This window comes from Chlorocebus sabaeus, chromosome 24 (assembly GCF_047675955.1).
Source record: "Chlorocebus sabaeus isolate Y175 chromosome 24, mChlSab1.0.hap1, whole genome shotgun sequence".
NCBI lineage: Eukaryota > Metazoa > Chordata > Mammalia > Primates > Cercopithecidae > Chlorocebus > Chlorocebus sabaeus.
In genome coordinates, this window is record NC_132927.1 from 21,495,899 (window position 1) to 21,516,859 (window position 20,961).

General features: G+C 38.8%; 1 protein-coding gene across 2 annotated transcripts; it reads left to right on the top strand.

Annotated features, from left to right (window-relative positions):
* The first annotated feature begins 9,829 nt into the window (after window positions 1-9,829).
* Window positions 9,830-20,486, top strand: DORIP1 (dopamine receptor interacting protein 1). 2 transcript variants are annotated; one of them, XM_037995488.2, is made up of 5 exons: window positions 9,830-10,166; window positions 13,031-13,555; window positions 15,817-15,906; window positions 17,313-17,447; window positions 18,606-20,486. In XM_037995488.2, exons 1-5 carry the CDS (start codon window positions 10,024-10,026, stop codon window positions 18,787-18,789), a joined length of 1,077 nt encoding a protein of 358 aa, XP_037851416.2. In that variant the 5' UTR covers window positions 9,830-10,023; the 3' UTR covers window positions 18,790-20,486. The 2 variants fall into 2 exon arrangements, with proteins under 2 accessions (XP_037851416.2, XP_007984764.1); XM_007986573.3 differs by having other exon boundaries at window positions 9,831-10,125.
* Window positions 20,487-20,961: the final 475 nt, after the last annotated feature.

Genomic DNA, 20,961 nt, shown 5'->3' on the forward strand with positions numbered 1-20,961 from the left:
GATTTTATCTTTGCCCTGCAGCTCTGTCTTACTTTGAGCATCTTCTGCTGGGAGAAAATAACAACAGGAAATAGTTTCATTTTCAGATCTAGTTCCTACATAATTCTTCTAAATTCTGTTTGAAAATTGAATAATTTATTTAGTGTAGATTTGTCTAGCCAGACCTTATGATAATAGTTCAAAAACAAAAAAAACAGTTGATACTTTCAAAGTTCTTCCTGGGAATCTAGGCCAGATACAGCAGTTAATTAAATACATTTTCTGTTTGCTGTGTTATCACATTTGCTAAACCATCTGCCGTGACATGACAAGGGCCTCCTTTCCTCTAGTTTCCAATAACATTTTCCTTACTTGCCTTGAAGCCCTCATTGACATCCTCCTCACTGCCTGTCAGGATTCTACTAACAGTCTCCTCAAAGCTCTTTCAAGTTCTTCCTTACATCTTGTCCCAAAGGCAATGCCCACGTTTTAGGTTTTTATTACAATAGCACCCCAAATTCTGTTCTACTTATCTAATGATGTATAAATGGGCTTCAAAAAATAGTTACTTAGAACAATAATGATTTTATTATATCTCATGATTAAGAGAATGAGAGATTTGGGCAGGTTTCAGCTGGGTGATCTTTTTACTCCTTTTAGTATCAAGGGAGGTCATCAGTAGTATTTACCTGGTGAATAGGAAGTGTGGAGGATCTGGAGACCTTCACTCATATATCTGGCATTGTGGCAGGAATGACTAGAAGGCTGGGCTCAGCTGGCTCCGCTGCCCAGAATATAGCCTCTCCAGGATAGGGGTCTTCTCACATCATGGCTCAGGGCTCTAAGAGCAAGTATTCAAGTGAATAAGGCAGAAATTGCATGGTCTTTTACGACCTAGTCTCAGAAGCCACGGAGTTTCATTTTTGCTGTACTCTGTAGGTCAAAGTCTACTAGTCTACCCAGATTCAAGAAGAAGGAACAAAGACCCAATGTCTCAATGGAAACAAAGTAAAAGAATATGCAGTCATTTTTAAAAACCATCCTAGCAGACTGCACTACAGAAAATGTTAAAGCAAGTTCTTCAAACTGAAGTGATAGCAGAGGGAAACTTAGATCTAAGCAAAGGAATAAAGAGCACCAGAAATACTAAACATGTAGGCAAATAAAAAGAACACTTTTAGTGAACGAAAATCTGATTTTTCCCTTATTTGCTTACTTTACTTTCTGTGATGTGAGGGAGAAAAAGGACCCAGCCCATGTGGCTTCACATTGGGAAAAAGCGGCACCCACTGTTTCCTAAAATTTAGAGCTAGAAGGGACTGGAAAGAGCTGATCCTATCCCTGAATTTTTAGAGTCAAATTCCTGTATCACAGTTGAAATGATTGTCAAAGGTAAGAACATAATGTTTGTCCACTGGGGAAAAATTCTGTTGGGGATACCCGAAGGAATATGTGAATTTGAAGATGTGAATTCTATTTTTGGAATCCTTAATGCAACAGAGTCTGATATAATGGCAAGTGACGGCTGCTTCTGGGACTGAGTCCCCACGACTACCACTTTCTTCTGAATAATTACTGGAAAATATATCTAGACTAAAGTTTATGACTAAATTTAGGACCTGTATGTTCTGATTTTCCTCCAGATAATAAGGCTATGAGATCTACTGAATTGAATTGATTTATAGAAATTAGATATTCATGCCCTCCCTCGTTGTTACTGTTGTTTATACAGCTTACATATTTTCTAGAGCAGGAATCTTCTTAACTTCAAGATCCTCAGGGACTCAAAGTTCATGATGGGAGCTCAGCAAATGTACTGGGATAGACAGATATATGGTATCTGTGTACATCAAACTTGATCTAAAGACTTTACCAAGAACATGAGACCCAACAGAAAAATAAGACTTTAAACAGAATTTTTTAAGGGTAAGTTTCAAAAAATAAAATAAAATGGGGTATATTTTAAATTTTAAAGACTAGTAACAAGATAGTATGAATTTTTTTGTTTGGCTGGGCACAGTGGCTCATCCCTGTGGTCCCAACACTTTGGGAGGCTGAGTTGGGTAGATCGCACGAGTCCAGGAGTTCAACACCAGCCTGGGCAATGGGGGGGAATCCCATCTCTACAAAAAATATACAAAAAAAATTAGCCGGGCAAGGTGGCATACACCTGTAGTCCCAGATACTTGGAAGGCTGAGGTGGAAGGAGCCCTTGAGCCTGGGAGGATGAGGCTGCAGTGAGTCGAGATTGTACCACTGCACTCACTCCAGCCTGGGCAACATAGTGAGATGCTGTTTCAAATAATAATAATAATAATAAACACTTTTAAATTATTGCTTAAATTCTCATATAGCAGTAAAAATGTACAGCAAGCACAGCACAAATGACAGGAGTAAAATAGATGTAACTTTATGCAACTGCAGAATCACTTGTTTTGTCAACCAGCATGGAAACTGTCAGAACTGTCAATCAATGAAGCAAGAGAGATAGAAAAGGTGTCACTTTCAAACAGTATAATAATAGAAATAATGACAATACATCATTCTCATCAGAGGGAGGAGAAAAGTGATATCAGGATATTTCTTTCTCGAGGCCTCTCATTGAGGGGTAATTATGGGCTGGTTATATCTCTAACATAGCCTCTCCAGACGGGCTCTGTGACTTTAAGTTCAGGTATAAATGTCTTCCTCTCATCTTTTCAGATATTTTTACATCCCAGGATAATCACTGGATTACCTGTTGTGGTGGACTCTGGACCTTTTTAAACATCTACCAATAAAATTTATAGATTCAAAGCAAAAATTCAGCTTTTGGAAAAATGAGATTAAAAATACTTTACTAATAATGTAACTTAGCATTATAATTTTAATTCTAAAGCAGACTTATTGAGACTAGTAGAAGGCCGGGAGCAGTGGCTCACACCTGTAATCCCAGCACATTGGGAGGCCGAGGCAGGTGAATCACCTGAGGTCAGGAGATCAAGACCAGCCTGGCAAACATGGTGAAACCCTGTCTCTACTAAAAATACAAAAATTAGCTGGGTATGGTGGCAAGTGCCTGTAATCCCAGCTACTAGGGAGGCTGAAGCAGGAGAATTGCTTGAACTCGGGAGGGGGAGGTTGCAGTGAGCTGAGATCACGCCATTTCACTCCAGCCTGGGCAAAAGAGCAAGACTCCTTTTCAAAAAAAAAAGACTAGTAGAGCAACATCTGTGTATGTATAACAGAAAAACATCATTATTGTTTTAATGTAGTTGATATGAAAATGTGAATGGATTGTTAATCCATTATTATTATTACAAAGAATTTCAGCCTTAAGCTGGTCAGTGAAAGAGCTATTATATTTAGAGTAAATTTTTTTTTTTTTTTTTTTTTTTTTTTGAGACAGAGTCCTGCTTCATCACGCAGGCTGGAGTGCAGTGGCACCATCTTGGATCACTGCAACCTCCGCCTCCTAGGTTCAAGCAATTCTCATGCCTCGGTCCCCCCAGTAGCTGGGACTACAGGTGTGTGTCATCATGCCTGGCTAATTTTTATATTTTTAATAGAGATGAGGTTTCACCATGTTGGCCAGGCTGATCTCAAACTCCTGACCTCAGGTGATCTGCCCGCCTTGGCCTCCCAAAGTGCTGGGGTTATGGGCATGAGCCACCATTCCCAGCCTAGCGTAAAATTTTAAAAAATTAAATTATCTGAATTCTTATTAATTTTAAAAATTAAATTATCTGACAATTGAGGAAAAAGTAATAAACTATCTTCTGCTATGTGCCATCATCTACTTATGGGTATGAAAACTGGGCTAGACTTCTAAGTTAGGTCATAAAAGGGCATGCAGTGTCTACCCTTGTTCACTGAAACACTTACTCTCTTAGAGCCCTGAGCCTCCGTGTAAGACTACCATGCTGAGGAAGCCACATTCTGCCAACAGAGCCAGCTGAGCCCAGTCTTCTGTCAATGCTAACTTTCAAGAATTTAAGGAGATCATCATGAATACATATTGAAAGAGGACTACGTCAGTCATTTCAGGCATAAAACCTGGTATTAAGAAATCATATTCATGATCCCTCACTGCAGATGGTATAGTTTGAAAAACTGTTTGGCAGTGTCTACCAAAGTTGAACATAAAATACCCTAAACTCAGTAATTTCACTTCTACATGAATTTCAGTACACGCATGTATGTGTATTACATACATAAAAATACCAAAAACATGTCCTAGAAATACATACTTATGTATATATTATATAAATAATACCAAAAGACATGTATTAGAATTTCAAATCAGAACTCTTCATATTAGCCAAAAACTAGAAACTACCCACTTATCAAGAAAAAAATTAGATAAATTTTGTGCTATTTATAAAACAATACTAATAAGGACAATCTACATAGAACAACATATATAAATCTCACAATGTTGAGGGAAACAAGCTAGACACATAAAAGGCTATGTTTTATTATTCCATTTATATAAAATATAAAAACAGGCAACAGTAATCTCTGCTGTTAGAAATCAGCATAATCGGCCGGGCACGGTGGCTCACGCCTGTAATCCCAGCACTTTGGGAGGCTGAGGCGGGCGGAGCACGAGGTCAGGAGATCGAGACCATCCTGGCTAACACGGTGAAACCCTGTCTCTACTAAAAATACAAAAAATTAGCCGGGCGTGGTGGCTGGCACCTATAGTCCCAGCTACTTGAGAGGCTGACGCAGGAGAATGGCGTGAACCTGGGAGGCGGAGCTTGCAGTGAGTGGAGATAGCACCACTGCACTCCAGCCTGCGCCACAGAGCGAGACTCTGTCTCAAAAAAAAAAAGAAATCAGCATAATCGTTACTCTTGGGATGGGAGGTAATGAAAGGAAGAGGAGGTTGGGATGCTGGTAATGTTCTGCTTTTTGATCTGGGAGCTTATTACATAAGTGTGGTGGTTTTAAAACATATCCACAGATGCTCTGAAACTCTATCAAAAGGTGAAACACAATTCTCTCCCCTTGAATACAGAACTGGCCTTAGTGACTCGCCTCTAGCAAATAGAATGCACTAGAACTGACACTGCATGACTTCGGTTACTAGGTTAGTGATAGGGTTTGGATTTGCATACCTGCCCATATCTCATGTCAAATTGTAATCCCCAATGTTGGAGGTAGGGCCTGGTGGGAGGTGATTAAATCATGGGGGCAGATTTCTCCCTTTGGTGCTATTCTCATGACAGAACTCTCACAAGATCTGGTTGTTTAAAAGTGTGTAGCACCTCCCCGCTCTCTCTTGTTCCTGCTCTGGCCATGTAAGACTTGCTGGCTTCCCCTTCTCGCTTCCACCATGATTGTATGTTTCCTGAGGCCTCCCCAGAAGCCAAGCAGATGCCAGAATCATACTTCCTGCACAGCCTGCGGGACCACAAGCCAATTAAACCTCTTTTCTTTATAAATTATCCAGCCTCAGGTATTTCTTTATAGCAATGTGAGAACAAACTAGCACAGTTAGAAAAGGCAATAGAGTTTCCACCTGGCTCTCTTTCTTGGGACACTCAACTTAGTACCCAGTCACCATGCTGTAAGAAAGTCACAGAGCCACATGGAAAGACCATTTGTAAGTATTCTGGTCATAGAGGCAGCTACCCAGACGACAGGTAGTATCAACAACCAGTCAATGAGTGAAGGTGGTGATATAGTTTGGATTTTTGTCCCCCCCGCCAAATTCCATGTCCAGTGGTAATCCCCAATGTTGCAGGAGGGGCCTGGTGGGAGTTTATTGGATCATGGGGCAGACTTCCCCCTTGCTGTTCTTGTGATAGTGAGTTCTCACAAGATCTAGTTGTTTAAAAGTGTGTAACACCTCCTCCTTCGCTCTCCTCCTCCTGCTCCAGCCATGTACGACGTACCTGCTACCCTCTTGCCTTCTGCCATGATTGTGTTTTTTTGAGGCCTCCCCAGTCATGCTTCCTATACAGCCTGCAGAACTGTGAGCCAATTAAACCTCTTCTTTATATATTACCCAATCTCAGGTAGTTACTTATGGCAATGCAAGAACAAACTAATATAGAAGGAGACTTTGGATTCCAGGCTCCCAGCTTTCAAGCTATTTCAGCCCTGCCTAAATTTCAACTTCATCGGTAAAATAAATGTTGCTATTTTAAGCCATTACCTTTTGGGATAATTTGTTATGCAGGTATACTTAATTGGAATAAACATCACGTGTGTTCACTTTGAAAATTCATTGAGCTGTATAATTACGATACACTTTTCCTTAGGTATATTATAATTAGGTTTAAGTAAAGATTTGAAATAAAAATCATATCATGGAAATAAGCTTTTATTTATCAAGTTTTTAGATGAATTTTATTGAGAAGTTTTATATAAATTCAACATTCCATATAATCCCTAATTCTTTGCTTGTTCTTACAATGACATAAAGAATATGTAAATTTTTTGCCACACCTCATATAGACATCAGTTTACTCATATCCCTCAGTTTATCCTCACACATTGCCTGATTCTCATCATTTACCATGTATGGACTTTTTAAAAGTTTGGACACATTACTGTAGCAGACATCTCCCTAGCACTATTTTTTCTTCTTCTGTTAATAGGTCTTCATCGTCCTTTGGGAAACCACCTCCCCCGTTTATCAATCAAGGTCTTGTCTTTTGTTTTGTCTTTTCTATTTTTTTCTTTGAGACAGTCTCACTCTGTTGCCCAGGCTGGAGTGCAGTGGCATGATTAAACCTTACGGCAGCTTTAACCTCCTGGGCTCAAGCCATCCACCTACCTTAGCCCTGAAGATGCTGGGACCACGGGCACGTGCCATCACATCCAGCTAATACTTTTGATTTTTAGTAGAAATGAGGTCTTGCTACATAGGCTGGTCTAGAAGTCCTGGGCTCAGGCAATCCTCTCACCTTGGCCTCCCAAAGTGCTGTGATTACAGGCATGAGCCACCATGCCCAGCTGTATTTTCTTTCCTTGAATTTTCTTTAAATTAATTCTATTATACCTCACATCCTTCCAATACATTTTAATTTTCTTTAATTCTATTATATCATTCCTCCTTCCAATAAATGTCCTAATTAAGTTAACAATATTGGTCTCTAGTCTTTGCAACCAAAGAACACTTACCGATACATATCTCCAGTGCTAGCATACTGTGTGACATATGGTTGACGATTGATAATAAATAGTTTATAAATTGGTATTTGGCAACTAATTTTTTTTTTTTTCTTTTTTTTTTTTTTAAGACGGAGATTTGCTCTGTTGCCCAGGCTGGAGTGCAGTGGCACAATCTCGGCTCACTGCAAGCTCCGCCTCCTGGGTTCACGCCATTCTCCTGCCTTACCCTCCCTAGTAGCTGGGACTACAGACACCTGCCACCATGCCCGGCTAATTTTTTTGTATTTTTAGTAGAGACGGGATTTCACCGTGTTAGCCAGGATGGTCTCGATCTCCTGACCTTGTGATCTGCCTGCCTCAGTCTCCCAAAGTGCTGGGATTACAGGCATGAGCCACTGCACCTGGGCTGGGCAACTAATTTTTGACAAAAGCACACAAAAAAATCCAGTGGAAAAAGTACAGGCTTTAAAAAAAAATTGCTGCGATGATTGGGTATCCATACGTCAAATATGAACTTGGATACATGCCTCAAACCATGTAAGAAAGTTAACTAAAATGCATCATAGATCTAAATGTACAGCCTGAACATGTAAAACTTTTATAAGAAAACATAGGAAAATTTCTTTGTGAGCCTGGGTAGGGAAAAATTTCTTAGAAACAACACTAAAAATGCAATCCATAAAATAATAAATAAATTAAACTTTATTAAAAGTTAAAACTTCTCTTCAAAATATACCGTTAAGAGAATGAGGGCCAGGTGTTGTGGCTCATGCCTGTAATCCCAGCACTTTGGGAGGCCAAGATGGGCAGATCACCGGAGGCCAGGAGTTCGAGACCAGCCTGGCCAACATGGTGAAACTCTGCCTCTACAAAAAATACAAAAATTAGCCAGGCATGGTGGTGCATGTCTGTAATCCCAGCTACTTGGAAGGCTGAGATACCAGAATCTCTTGATCCAGGGAGGCGGAGGTTGCAGTGAGCCGAGATCATATCACTGCACTCCAGCCTAGGTAATAGATCAGGATTCTGAAAAAAAAAAAAAAAAAAAGGCGGAGTTGGAGGATGGTAGGTAAGCAGAAACTTTAAGGGTGATGGACATACTCATTTGATCACAGTGATGGTTTCAAGGGGGTATACATATGTCAAAACTGATAAAATTATACACTTTAAGTATGCTCTATATATTCTATGCCAATTATACTTCAGTAAAGATATCTAAAAAAAACCCTACAACTTAGATGTCATATTTTGAAGACAGTAGAAATGATGCAGACTGGAAATTTCAGTTAAAGGCCTCAGTGATGTTTGTGAATTATCCAAGTATTCAAGGAATCCATGTTTCCCTCAGCTAGCTGAGACTCGGCAGAGTTTAATGAGCAATCTCAATACTATTTTCCAGAAATGGTGTCATCCACCATATTATGGCTGTTTTCAGGAAGAGAATGACCTAATCAGTATAAAATGAACTCCATGTCTTGTGAGGGATTTATAATTAAACACATAATCCACATTTACAAACATTTTTAAAGGGCTTTTCTACCTGTTGGATAGGATTAATATTGAGAGTGAATCTTTGCAAGTTTTCCAACACACTAGTTTGTTTAATCTCTAAGAGCCTCAGTTTTCTCATCTATAAAACAACGTAAGAAATAAGAAAAAACAGGAAACCAAAAAGAGCAGGCTTTGCCAGAACCATTAATTATTCTTTTTTGGGCACAGCCAAAACTCAAGAAATGGATGTCTCTCTTCCATTTCTAGACTTTTTTAGACAGATCCATGAGGAAGTTTCCCTCCATAGCTTTGGCCGACCATCTCACTGGTCAAGAAGGCATCCAGCTTCTTCCAGGCTCAGCCTGTGACTGAGAACCACAATGATTTACTAGGACAGCCCTGAGCTCTCTCATCAGCCCTCATGAGTTCTGAAGGTTACAGCTAACTTTCCAGACCCTCATTATTTGTTGAAAGGCTGGATAGGGAAAAATCTCAACCAGATCTCCATGCCTACTTACAAGTAGAGGTAGTTTTTGCAGGGTGGCATGCATTCTCCAGATGCAGAGCCATAAAGATGCCTTGCCTCTTTATGGGAGATACAAAAACTAGGCCCTAATGAACAGAAATATTGGTTGAGCCCACAAACTAGCATTAAGTTGTACTAACTTTAATTTCCAGCTCTGTCACTTGCTGTGTGGGACCTTATTATCTCCCAACCCCAATTTTTTCAACTTTACAATGGAATTAAAGCAATCTAATTTTTCAAAATGGGGTTAACTTTCACTGTAAATTACAACATATTGGCCAATAATTAACTTGAACACTAAAGCTGGCATTTAACAGATTAATTAAATCCTTTGCTAAGTAAATACTTAAATCAAAGCTTAAAAACCTGTAATTTACTGAGAAAACAAAGCTTTCTTTCTCGGTTAAGAATCTGAGAAAACAAGACCCAGAAGCAAACTAAAATCAAGTCCTAAAATGGTACAAACCTCAAAAAGCCAATCAGGTTTGCCAATAAAGCTCCGCCTCCGTGCAAACCCTGCCCACTTCCGGCTTCCCCAGCCACCTTCTAACACTGGAACCCCGCCCCTCTCTGCGAGGTCCCGCCCGCCACACCTGATCCTGGATCCCATTGGGCGAATCTGGATGCTGTATACACACCCGACACACGCACGTTAGGCTGGGGCGTCTTCGCGCCTGCGCAGCTGCGCTGTCAGGCGGGTGGAAACGTGGGGGGGGTTGGGGGCAGGGGGCGGAGGTCGTGCCGAATCTTCCTCCGTAATAAGAAGCGACGTGTCCCGCTGTCCTGGCTCCGTGGGTCCAGGGGGATTGGGCCTGGGCGCTGGAGCTGCTGTGGCTCCCGCCGCGGCGGGTGCCATGGAGGCCGTGCCAGAGCCCAGAACTCACGCCGGGGGAGGTCGAGACAGCCGGCGGTACTCATAGATGAGGCGGCGGCGGCGGCGGTGGCAGCAGCCCGGGCTCTCCATGAGCAGGCGGCGGCGGCGGCGGGTGCGGCGGCACCGGCGGTTTTCGGTCCCCGGGGAGGTACGAGGAGTTGGCTTCCTGGTGGACGGAGACTGGCCAGTGTGAGAACGCCTTCCGCGGCCCGGCCCTCCAGCCCATTTGCCCGCAGTCCTGAGCACTCGGCGGGGCACTGCCCGGACAGAGGCGGGGGCGCCCAGCCGACTCGCGGGCCCCTAACTCGGAGACCCGCCCGCCTCGGTACCAGGCCTCCCGGGCGCGGCTGCCCGGGGCCAGGGTGGGCGTGGCCGGAGCGTGGGGGCTCCCCGGGGGCGCACGCCTCGCGTCTGTCTTGCTCCTGTCCGGAAGCCCTGCGCTGCCGGGAGCGGTAGCGCGTGGTTATATTTTTGAGGCGTATTTCGGGCGCTGATTTGAGAGGGGACCTTTAGAACCCCTGAGTCCTTAGGGAGTCTGGCATTCAATGCCTTGGGCAGGTGGTGGGGTCCTCACAGCTACCTTGGGGTACCGATTGCCTCCCTTGGAAGTCACCACGAAAGAGATGTTTTGCCAAAGAAATAGAGGTCAGGAGAGTTTTCCAGGTTTATTCAAATTGGAGGGCCTGTTGAGCCTGGAGAATAAAGCCAGTGGAATACATCCTCCAGTCCTTCCAATTACAGTTCCTAGCTAAACAGCTAAGACAATTTTAAGTAAAGCTCTTTACAGCTATCCTTCCATCATTTCTCCCCACCCCCCATTTTTATTGCAGTTTACTTTGGAATAAATCACCAAGTCATGATGAAACTAGTATCCTCTAGTTCTTCCAAACCTTCCCTCCTCCCGTTTTTCCCAGAGAAACACTGGAGTTTCATGCCATATATATCATTATAGTTTAATTCTCTTAGAGTGTAACTATTGCTTTACAGAGCTAGTTACACGTCATTTGGTCATGTCTAAAGATAATTTGAAGAAAATATCCTAGAGATTTATGCTTCCTTTCCAATGCACTATTTTAGGAATCTGAACTCAGGCTCTTTAAGCAATCTTAAACCTTGCTACAGAGTTCTTTGAAATTCAACGGAAATAAACCATAAAGTTGTTTTCGTTTATTAAAGTATTTGAATGCCTAATTTTTTAAAATATTTGTAAGCAAAACGTGTCAGTTTCTATTAAAAAGAAACTGAGTTTGTGTTTTCCTAGGCTACAGATTTGCCACACCCTCTTCTTCCTCAGTGGATGACTAGAATCAATGTGTTGGCCAACTAGATATAAACTTCCACTCTTCATACTAAATATAGTTACTGGATATTTTGGAGTCCACAATGTCTTGCTTCAAACTGAAAGCACTGTGTTCATGTGTGTTTACTATATTGCAGAAGTGAATTTTTACTCGTGTTGCAGAATGTTTTGAACTTAGTTTCTTACACAAATAAAACACGTAGGACTGCAGCTTTATTAAGTGTTGAGTTAATGTTGTGTTGGGGAGGATGCGGCACTTGAAAAGATGGTCAAAATAAGACACTGATCTCAGTCACTCATTTCTCTGTTTCCGCTCCTCAGATGCCTCCCTTTTTTCATAACAATACTTCTCCACAAAAGTAACCTTGGAAAACATTATGATGTTGTTAGTTTATTTGCTTGTCCCAAGTAAAGTGAAGGAGTTTTTTCAATACAATGGCGAAAAGAACTCATTTCTTTCAAAAATATGTGTGCTATGTAACATACATATAAACACAACATATTTATGAAAATACTCACCGTGGCTTTAAAAACAAAGTGCCTAGTGGTCCTCAAGATTGGGGGAAAAGTGCCAGTTTGAAAAGGGAGGATGCTTTGGTTCATTCCCAAAACATGCATAGAGAATAATCAGGATATTTATCAAGTTCTGAATCAGATCTTCATAGCATAGCCTCTGTAGTTAAAAATTATAGTATATCTAAATTGCACAATTAATAGCACAATTCTGAGTTGCAGATAAAAATCCCAAAGTAATTAGCAATATTAGCTATGCTACTATTCACTTAAGATTGATTTCATGATTACTCCTCATGCTGTCTTTCAAAGCTAAATGTCAGAATTAGTCTTAGTCTATATAGCAACAGGAGTTTTTTTTTTTTAACATAGTTTTTCTATACAACAAATAAAATATGTAGTATAGTTAATACAAAGATTACGGAATAGCTATTATTCTGTACTCCCAATTAAGAGATCCCATTATATTAGTGTCTTAAATGGAACCACCCATATTAACAAGAAAATGAAGCAAGCACAGCCTATATTTTGGGAGGAGGAGGAGGTTTACATTAGGAATATGCCTAGCCAAACTTAATTTATGTTTTTAATAGCTTTATTTTCATTTAGGAATTTTTTTTTTTTTTTTTTTTTTTTTTGAGATGGAGTTGCACTCTTGTTGCCCAGGCTGGAACGAGATGGCATCATCTCGGCTGGTGCAGTCTTGGCTCACCGCAACCTCCGCCTCCCGGGTTCAAGCGATTCTCCTGCCTCAGCCTCCTGAGTAACTGCGATTACAAGCATGTGCCACCACGCCCAGCTAATTTTGTATTTTTAATAGAGATGGGGTTTCTCCATGTTGGTCAGGCTGGTCTTGAACTTGCGACCTCAGGTGATCTGCCCACCTCGGCCTCCCAAAGTTCTGGAATTACAGGCGTGAGCCACCACACCTGGCCTCAGGATTTTTTTTTATTACAGGGTTTCCCTCTGTCACAGATAAAATCTGCAATGTAATTGATATAAAGACTATCAAATGGCCATCTGTACCTCAAAAAAAGACTGAAACTTCTTAAATGCTCTTTCCAGAGAGCATGCATAGTGCCCAAAAAGTGGCTCATTTAAATTTTTTTGCTATGTTGGGAGGCCTAATAACACATTTGATTTGAGTCTTTAGATAGATTTATTTTCATTTAAACGTATTATGCATTTAATATACAAAGTTACAAGTTTATGTGTTCTGTTTTAAACTTTTAAAATGTAGGATGAAGACACTGTTTGAAGAGATCAAAGCATCAATTAAAAATAACTATAACCAAGATCGATCATTTTGGAGGCCTGTTCTTCCTTGGGGGGGTGTTTTTACTATCAAAGCTGGCCGCAAAGCAGTATCCTGTACACCGCTCTATGTTGAAATAAGACTGAAAAATACCTGCACCATAGATGGATTCTTGATGTTATTATATGTCATTCTTAATGAAAATGAAAATTTCCCTAGGGAACTCTCTCTTCATTTTGGTAGAGAGTTTGTAGACTGTTTTCTTTATTTAATGGACACCTACAGTTTTACAACTGTGAAGCTACTTTGGATTTGGGACAAGATGGAAAAACAGCAATACAAATCTGAAGTCCATAAAGCTTCATTAATCATTGATTTGTTTGGGAATGAGCATGATAATTTTACGAAAAATCTTGAAAATCTCATGTCTACCATTCAAGAGAGTTACTGTTCCAACTGGCGATGCCCAACTCGAGTGCAGGAGGATCAGCAGCGCACAATTAATATAAAGTAAGTTGGTCTAACATCTGTTTTGTCACTTATACTTTTTTTTTAATGAATGTTGCTTTAGATATGTAGTCGTGTACCCCATAATAACATTTGGTTCAACAGAGGACCACATATGCCATGCTGGTTTGTAGGATACTGTGTATTTAGTATACCTTTCTATGTTTAGGTACACAAAGACTTACCATTTTGTTAAAATTGCCTACAATATTAAGTACAGTAACACGCTGTATGGATTTGTAGCCTAGGAGCAATAGGCTTTACCATATACCCTACGTGTGTAAAAGGTTATACATCTAGTTTTGTGTAAGCACATTCTAGGATGTTTACACACTATGAAATCATCTAAGGATACATTTCTCAGGGAATGTGTCCCCATTGGATGACAAATGACAGTATTGCCAAAGTACTCGTTAAAGTACAGAGCCTTTATAATTACTTATACATGAAGCAATCACACAAATGCAAGATTCTTCTATAGGTCCCCTGAAAACAGTGTCACAGCCGGTTACATCCAAACATCTTATAATTACTTTACAAAACCAGCTGATAACCTTGTCAGTAGCAAAGTAATGAATTAGTATGAAAAATACATTACTCTTACTTGAATTTACTAATATGACTATAGATGATTCTTAGTGTCACAAATTTAACCTCTTTAAGAGCGCTTTATACTGTTTTGGAATGTTTCGCCCTTTCAATAGGTCTTTGTCAGGAGGGCTAGTTCCACATGAACAAGAAAATTAAAAATATTCTTTCATATCATGGCCAAGACATAATTATACACAGAAACCCAGAACTTGGCATCTCACATGTGGAGATGTGGATGTAAGCAGCTTTTATTTTGAACAGAAAAGGTGCAAGGAGCCAGATGAGTGTTTTTGGCTTTCAGAAAAAAGGCAGATCTCCCACCTGGTAAATGATAGGGACAGAGTCCAAATTGGCAAGCCCTAGTGGAGTGTTGGGAAACATGAAAGCCTCCAAGGGACATGAGCTGGAAAGGGGATAATTGTCAGTGGAAGAAAAACAGACCCAAACACATTGTTGGCAGAAAGGTATTTGGCCCTACGGTCCAGAAAAACAGCCTGATAGATGTTCCCATTTGGAAATGTACCTCATGTACCCTAATTTGTTAAACTTATATTTCTCTGAAATATATTTTGTCTATTTTCCTGCATTGCTAATTTGAAATATCTATCAATGGAAATAATTTTCAAGACATAAAGACAACTCAGAAGTGTTGCAGTGATCATAGCTCACTGCAGGCTTGAACTCCTGGGCTCAAGTGATCCTCCTGCCTCATGCCTCACCACCTCAGCCTCTCCAGTAGCTGGGACTACAGGTATATGCCACCATGCCCAGCTAATGTTTTTTTTTTTTATTTTATTTTTTGAGACAGGGTCTCACTCCATCTCCCAGGCTGAAGTATAATGGTGTGATCACAGCTTACTGCAATGTTGACTTCCTGGGTTCAAGAGATCCTCCTGTCTCAGTACCTCCCAAGTAGCTGGGACCAGGGGCATGCACCACAATGCCCGGCTAATTTTTGTATTTTTTTGTAGAGATGGGATCTTGCTGTGTTGCCCAGGTTGGTCTCAAACTCCTGAGTCACCCACCTCAGCTTCCCAAAGTGCTGGGATTACAGGCGTGAGCCACCACACCCAGTCTAATATCTTGTTTTTTTAAAACTAGTTTCTTTTCATCTGTAAATATTTTGAAACTATAATGAAAAATTTATAATTCTATATTATATTGTATACTATTTAATAAAATATTTTTCATCATACTGTATAACTTTTAAGGTTTTGCCTACTTTTTTAAAAATCCTATATTTAAAGCAACCTCTGAAATAATGTAGAAAAATAATTCTTTTAACAGATCAGGTACCTGAGGCCAAGAATGATTATTACTTACATTTAATCAGGTAGCTAATCAGCTGCTCCCCTGATTCTGGGTCCTAGTTCCTTCCCACGAGACCAGATTGCCTCTTTTGAATCTTCTCACAAATGTTTCAGATTAACGTAGCAGCAACTGGATATATCAGGATTGTTTCTACAAAAATATGTTTCTTTGAAAATTTCATAATTAGTGTTTATTGAGTTCAACTGGTTACTATCTGCAAGAAATTCCAAATGTGTAATAGAGGTTATACTTGGTATAATTGGTTTTGCTAATAAAGTACTGAGCTGTAAAATTTGTTATAATAATATATTAAGATATAAAATGGTGAAGCAGTTCTTACATGCATTTGAAAATTATTGTAGTCCTCCCCAAGAAATTCCACATGGAAACTTGATAAGGCTGGCTGTGGATGAGTTATTCTGTTCCAAGATTGGACTCTGTGAAGAGCACGGGTGAGTATATGATAGACGTTTAAAATGACAGTATGTGTTTATAAGGAAACGTAGGAAGATGTGCTCCTTGAAGTACTTTATGAATCTTATTAACCTAGTTTACTGTGACATTTTACAGTGTTTTTGTTATGGAGTATATCACTACATAGAATATGGTACTACAGCTGATTGATGAATACAAAGCAAATACCTTTTCTTTTTTCCCCCACCACTGCTGAGTAGGTACAGTAAAACCTTGGTTAACCGGAACCCAGCTAATCGGGACCCTCAAATATCTGGATTTTTTTCTACACTCCCCATTTAGGAGAAAGAGGTAAATGACAACTAAAAAACTTAACCTAGTAAAAGTTGAGAGAAGCAGAACATATTCATCCCAATCTCTTAAAATTTTCTGTGACTACATTATTGTATAATGAGAATTAATATTTAGAAGGATGATCTTATAGCTGATTAATTACAAAAGGAAAGATAAAAATACATTCTGTTAATTTACCTATTAAGTCCAGAAAGTGAACGAATATATTGTAGCAACAAATACTGAAACAGATGGTTTTCTGGTTAATTTGGTTTAGTTAATAATGTTTGTTAATCAGAATACTGTACCTTGAGCATTCCGGTTAATCAATATTTTACTGTATAATTCAACTTCTTATATTCTGATCCATATACTTAATACGTCATAATATGAGGGAACAGAATTTGTTCATGCTTATAAAAGAGTCTAATGGCGGCCGGGCACGGTGGCTCAAGCCTGTAATCCCAGCACTTTGGGAGGCCGAGACGGGCGGATCACAAGGTCAGGAGATCGAGACCATCCTGGCTAACCCGGTGAAACCCCGTCTCTACTAAAAAATACAAAAAACTAGTCGGGTGAGGTGGCGGGCACCTGTAGTCCCAGCTACTCGGGAGGCTGAGGCAGGAGAATGGCGTAAACCCGGGAGGCGGAGCTTGCAGTGAGCTGAGATCCGGCCACTGCACTCTAGCCTGGGCGACAGAGCGAGACTCTGTCTCCAAAAAAAAAAAAAAAGAGTCTAATGGCAAAAGGAAGCAATTAGAGTCATATTATTTCCCCTCTCCGTGATTATTTGAAACCAGCATATAGAGTGAAATATAAAAGTGTTCATATCAGTTCTGCAGAGTTATGCTTTCATTGGCTTATATAGAAATAGTTAGCATTTCCTGGAGTTTTAAACATATCATTTCTAGTGTAAGGAACACAGCTTATAAACTTCTGGAACTATTAGGTGATACAAGGTAGTAATTACCCTATACCTATAGATGTTAACCATTGCCTATACCTATAGTAGAAAATTATAAGAAAATTAAAGTCATAAAGACAACTCTGAAGTGTTGAGAGGCAACTTTGTCCCAAGTGTAATAATGTTCATGCCTGTTTTCTATTTTAGGTGTGGTGGCTTAAGAGAATTTTCCCAACGAGTTTTCTGCCATGGGGCACCCCCTTTTGTTGTCTTAAATATGCAGCATTGGAAATCTGAAGATCTGGCATATGTACCCTATTACTTGGATTTGTCTGATCACAAGTAGGTGTTTTTTGTTGTTGTTTCTTTATAAAACTAATAAAAAAAAGTTATCCTGTTATATCATGATTTTGACTAGCCTGTAAGAGATATTGTTGAAAACGATCGTATCTGTCTCTAAATTTATGTATTCTGAATAGAATCAGAATTTATTAGAGGGAGTCAGTTACTAGCAGTGCACATAGTGGGTAGGTATGTGGACTGTAGAATAGACAGAATTGACTTCAAATCCTAGCCCCATTTTTTATAAGTTAACTTTGGGTCAACAACTTAACCAGTTTACATATCAGTTTTCTTATCTATAAAACAGAGATGATGGTATCAACCTAATGCATTTATTGTAAAGATTTAATAAGCACATACTAAGTGTTTAAGATAGTGCCTGACACATAATACTGGATAGTATAGTAATAGCACAATATTTTATTCCTGACACATACTGGCTAATATTTGTATTTCAAGTCAAAGAAGTGTGTAGTAGCCAGGCGTGGTGGCTCAAGCCTGTAATCTCAGCACTTTGGGAAGCCGAGGTGGGCGGATCACAAGGTCAGGAGATCAAGACCAGCCTGGCTAACATGATGAAACCTCATCTCTACTAAAAATACAAAAAATTAGCCAGGCGTGGTGGCGGGCACCTGTAGTCCCAGCTACTCAGGAGGCTGAGGCAGGAGAATGGCGTGAACCTGGGAGGCAGAGCTTGCAGTGAGCAGAGATCACCACTGCACTCCAGCCTGGGCAACAGAGTGAGACTCCATCTCAAAAAAAAAAAAAAAAGAAGTGTGTAATAGTATAGTATGCAGGTGGTCATCATTTAAACATAAAATATTACTTATCACTATAAATAAAAATATCTGCATACAAATCAGGACATAAAGGGTTCTTTTAACATTTTCCCTGTAAAAGTTTTCTTATTTATGTGTTTACTCTTTTTTAAAAGAACCATGCAGGTTATAAGTTCATCTGTTAAAATATGTTTTTAAGAAATTCTTAATTTCCACATTTCCAATTATATTACATGATCTATAGAGATGGATATCTTTTTCAGGGAACAGAATACAAACAATGTCGATGTTTTTGTACCTTAGTTACGAATTTAAGGAATGTTTATCTTAAAAACAAAGTATTATAATTTTCTCCCATACTATGTTATTTAATTTGCAGGTATTTGTTGGAAGGTGCCACATTATTTAACAAAGAGGAACATCATTACTCTGCAGCTTTCCAGATTGGTGGACATTGGATGCACTATGATGGGCTCAGAAATGTGAATTTAATTTTGTTAAATAAACCCCCAGAGTTTCTCCTCTTGTCATCATTGGTTTATATTCGAGCAACAGAGAAATAAATACAGACTGATGCTAAAAGTTGTTTTCCCTCCTGCCCATGCTCCCCCAGATGAAGGACTTTTATTTTGTGTATACTTGGTATCCAAGAAAATAGTTCAACTATACTAGTTTCAGCAGTGTATTTTCAGTGTTTAACCCCAGGTAAATGTTTTATATAGAGGATCTATGCAAAAACTGTTTGTAATTTTTTTTAATATTTCCTGAGTTATTTTTATATGAGCATATTTTATGTTGAAATAAAAAGTATCTTGTGGCCTTTGTATTTTTTATTTATATGTACCTCAAAGATTTTTACAATTCTGTCCTTGAATTCAAGAAATACTTTGTCATCTGAATTCTAAATTTTTCTTTTTGGATATTCAAGTAAAACCTAGGTAAGAGTATTTTAGTTTATGTAATTTAACAGTTCAAAATATATCTGACTGTATTTCTTTGCCCTACCTCACTATAATCCGAAGTGCACTATTTGATCTAGTATGGATTTGAATGTATAATTTATTGATGGCTTAGTTTATTTGTTCGATTTGCCCAGTATCCCTGCAGCAGTTTTTAAAAAGTATGAGAAATTTTTCAGAGCTTAAACTATTTCTTTATAATGGCAAATTACTTTTAACTATTTCCTAAAGTATTATAAACCTGCCAGTGGATTTTAAGTGATAGCTAAGCTTCCAAGCTTAATTCAGGTTGTTACAAATAAATTATATAACTATCCTAAGTGTTTATCTTATAATTAAATGTAATTTGAAATTCTCTAATATATTTTGCAGATAAAACAACAATAAACAATATTAGGCAACTGGATGTTTACTAGTGTCGGACTAGCAATAGAAATGCACTTTAAATATATATTTAAGGGGAAATGTGTGCCTGGAAATATTTCTTTTCCTAGTGAAGTTTTATATTGACACAGAGAAAAGAATACTTAAATTTTTGGAGGGATGTCTACTGGCTCCCTTATAAGTAGTGATTGATAGCATGCGGCTTTGACTTGCAATACAAATCATTAGGATTTTATAGGTATCAGAACATTACGTTTCTTTATAAAGACCCTAAGGTCACTCTTCTTTTTGCAACTTAAGGGAAAAAATAAAGATTCTCAAGGGAAAATACTTTTTGAAATTTATCACCATTTTAGTGTTTACATTTCAATAAATAGTTCACTTCAGGTTTGGGATTGAGATTAGTTGCAATATATTTAGAAACTTCTACATGACAGCACAGATCACTGCCATCTGCTGAATTGCTAAAGTGCTTGGTGCCATGTTGAGAAAACTTAACCGAGAATGGATAAATATGGGTGAAACATTATTGAGAATGCCTCACGTTAGCAAACACTGAAAAGTCTTGTTTATATATCAAACTTATTTTACAAAAAAAAATTCACCCCAGGATTTATTTAGATGGTTTCCCAGGTGTATCTGAATAGGATTTAATTTAGAGTAAACTTTTCTGGGGACACCTGATTGCATGAATTGAAGTATACAATAACACGAATATTAGAGTAAACATAAATGGTGTCACTAACAAAATTATTCCTAATGCACATTTATTCTTTTAGGAAATGCACTTTTTTTGGAATACTAGTGTATCATGAAACAATGACTTACCTACCTCACAGGGTTGTTGTGAGGATTAAGATGTTTGTTAAAATCTTGACTACCTTGAACATGCTAATAAAAAAATTTTTTTCTACCTCTTTTATTTGCAGGCAAGGCTCCCAGATTTTCTCTTACTAATGAACTTTGCAGATTTTAAAAAGTTATTTAGGCTGTAACTCATATCACTGATATATTTATTGTGTAATGGAAATTGAGTATTCCTTCTTGACCCCAGGTTGAGGCTTAAGGAGAACAGATAGTTTATTTTTATGGTAGCAGTTAGTTGATAGAAATAAGAAATTATCCCCTGCTGACCAAACAGTGAATAGAAAAAGGATTAAAAAAAAAAAGAATTAACTAGATTATCTACGGAATGTGAAGGTGAGCGTATGGAAAATTCTTTGTAATTCTATAAACACCCTTAGAGAAATCAGAATAATCTATTGGTGGGGAGCTAAAGATATGAGGTAATAATCAGAATATGTATATATACACATATATGTATATATATACACATATACATATATGTGTATATATACACGTGTGTGTGTGTGTGTGTGTGTGTATATATAT

What these genes read in the sequence shown, in the direction of transcription:
- DORIP1 (XM_037995488.2), top strand. Translation starts at nt 10,024, where the DNA reads ATGAGGCGGCGGCGGCGGCGGTGGCAGCAGCCCGGGCTCTCCATGAGC. An exon ending in GTGGACGGAGACTGGCCAGT is followed by an intron (nt 10,167 to 13,030) that starts GTGAGAACGCCT and finishes TTTAAAATGTAG; the next exon opens with GATGAAGACACTGTTTGAAG. An exon ending in TTGGATTTGTCTGATCACAA is followed by an intron (nt 17,448 to 18,605) that starts GTAGGTGTTTTT and finishes TTTAATTTGCAG; the next exon opens with GTATTTGTTGGAAGGTGCCA.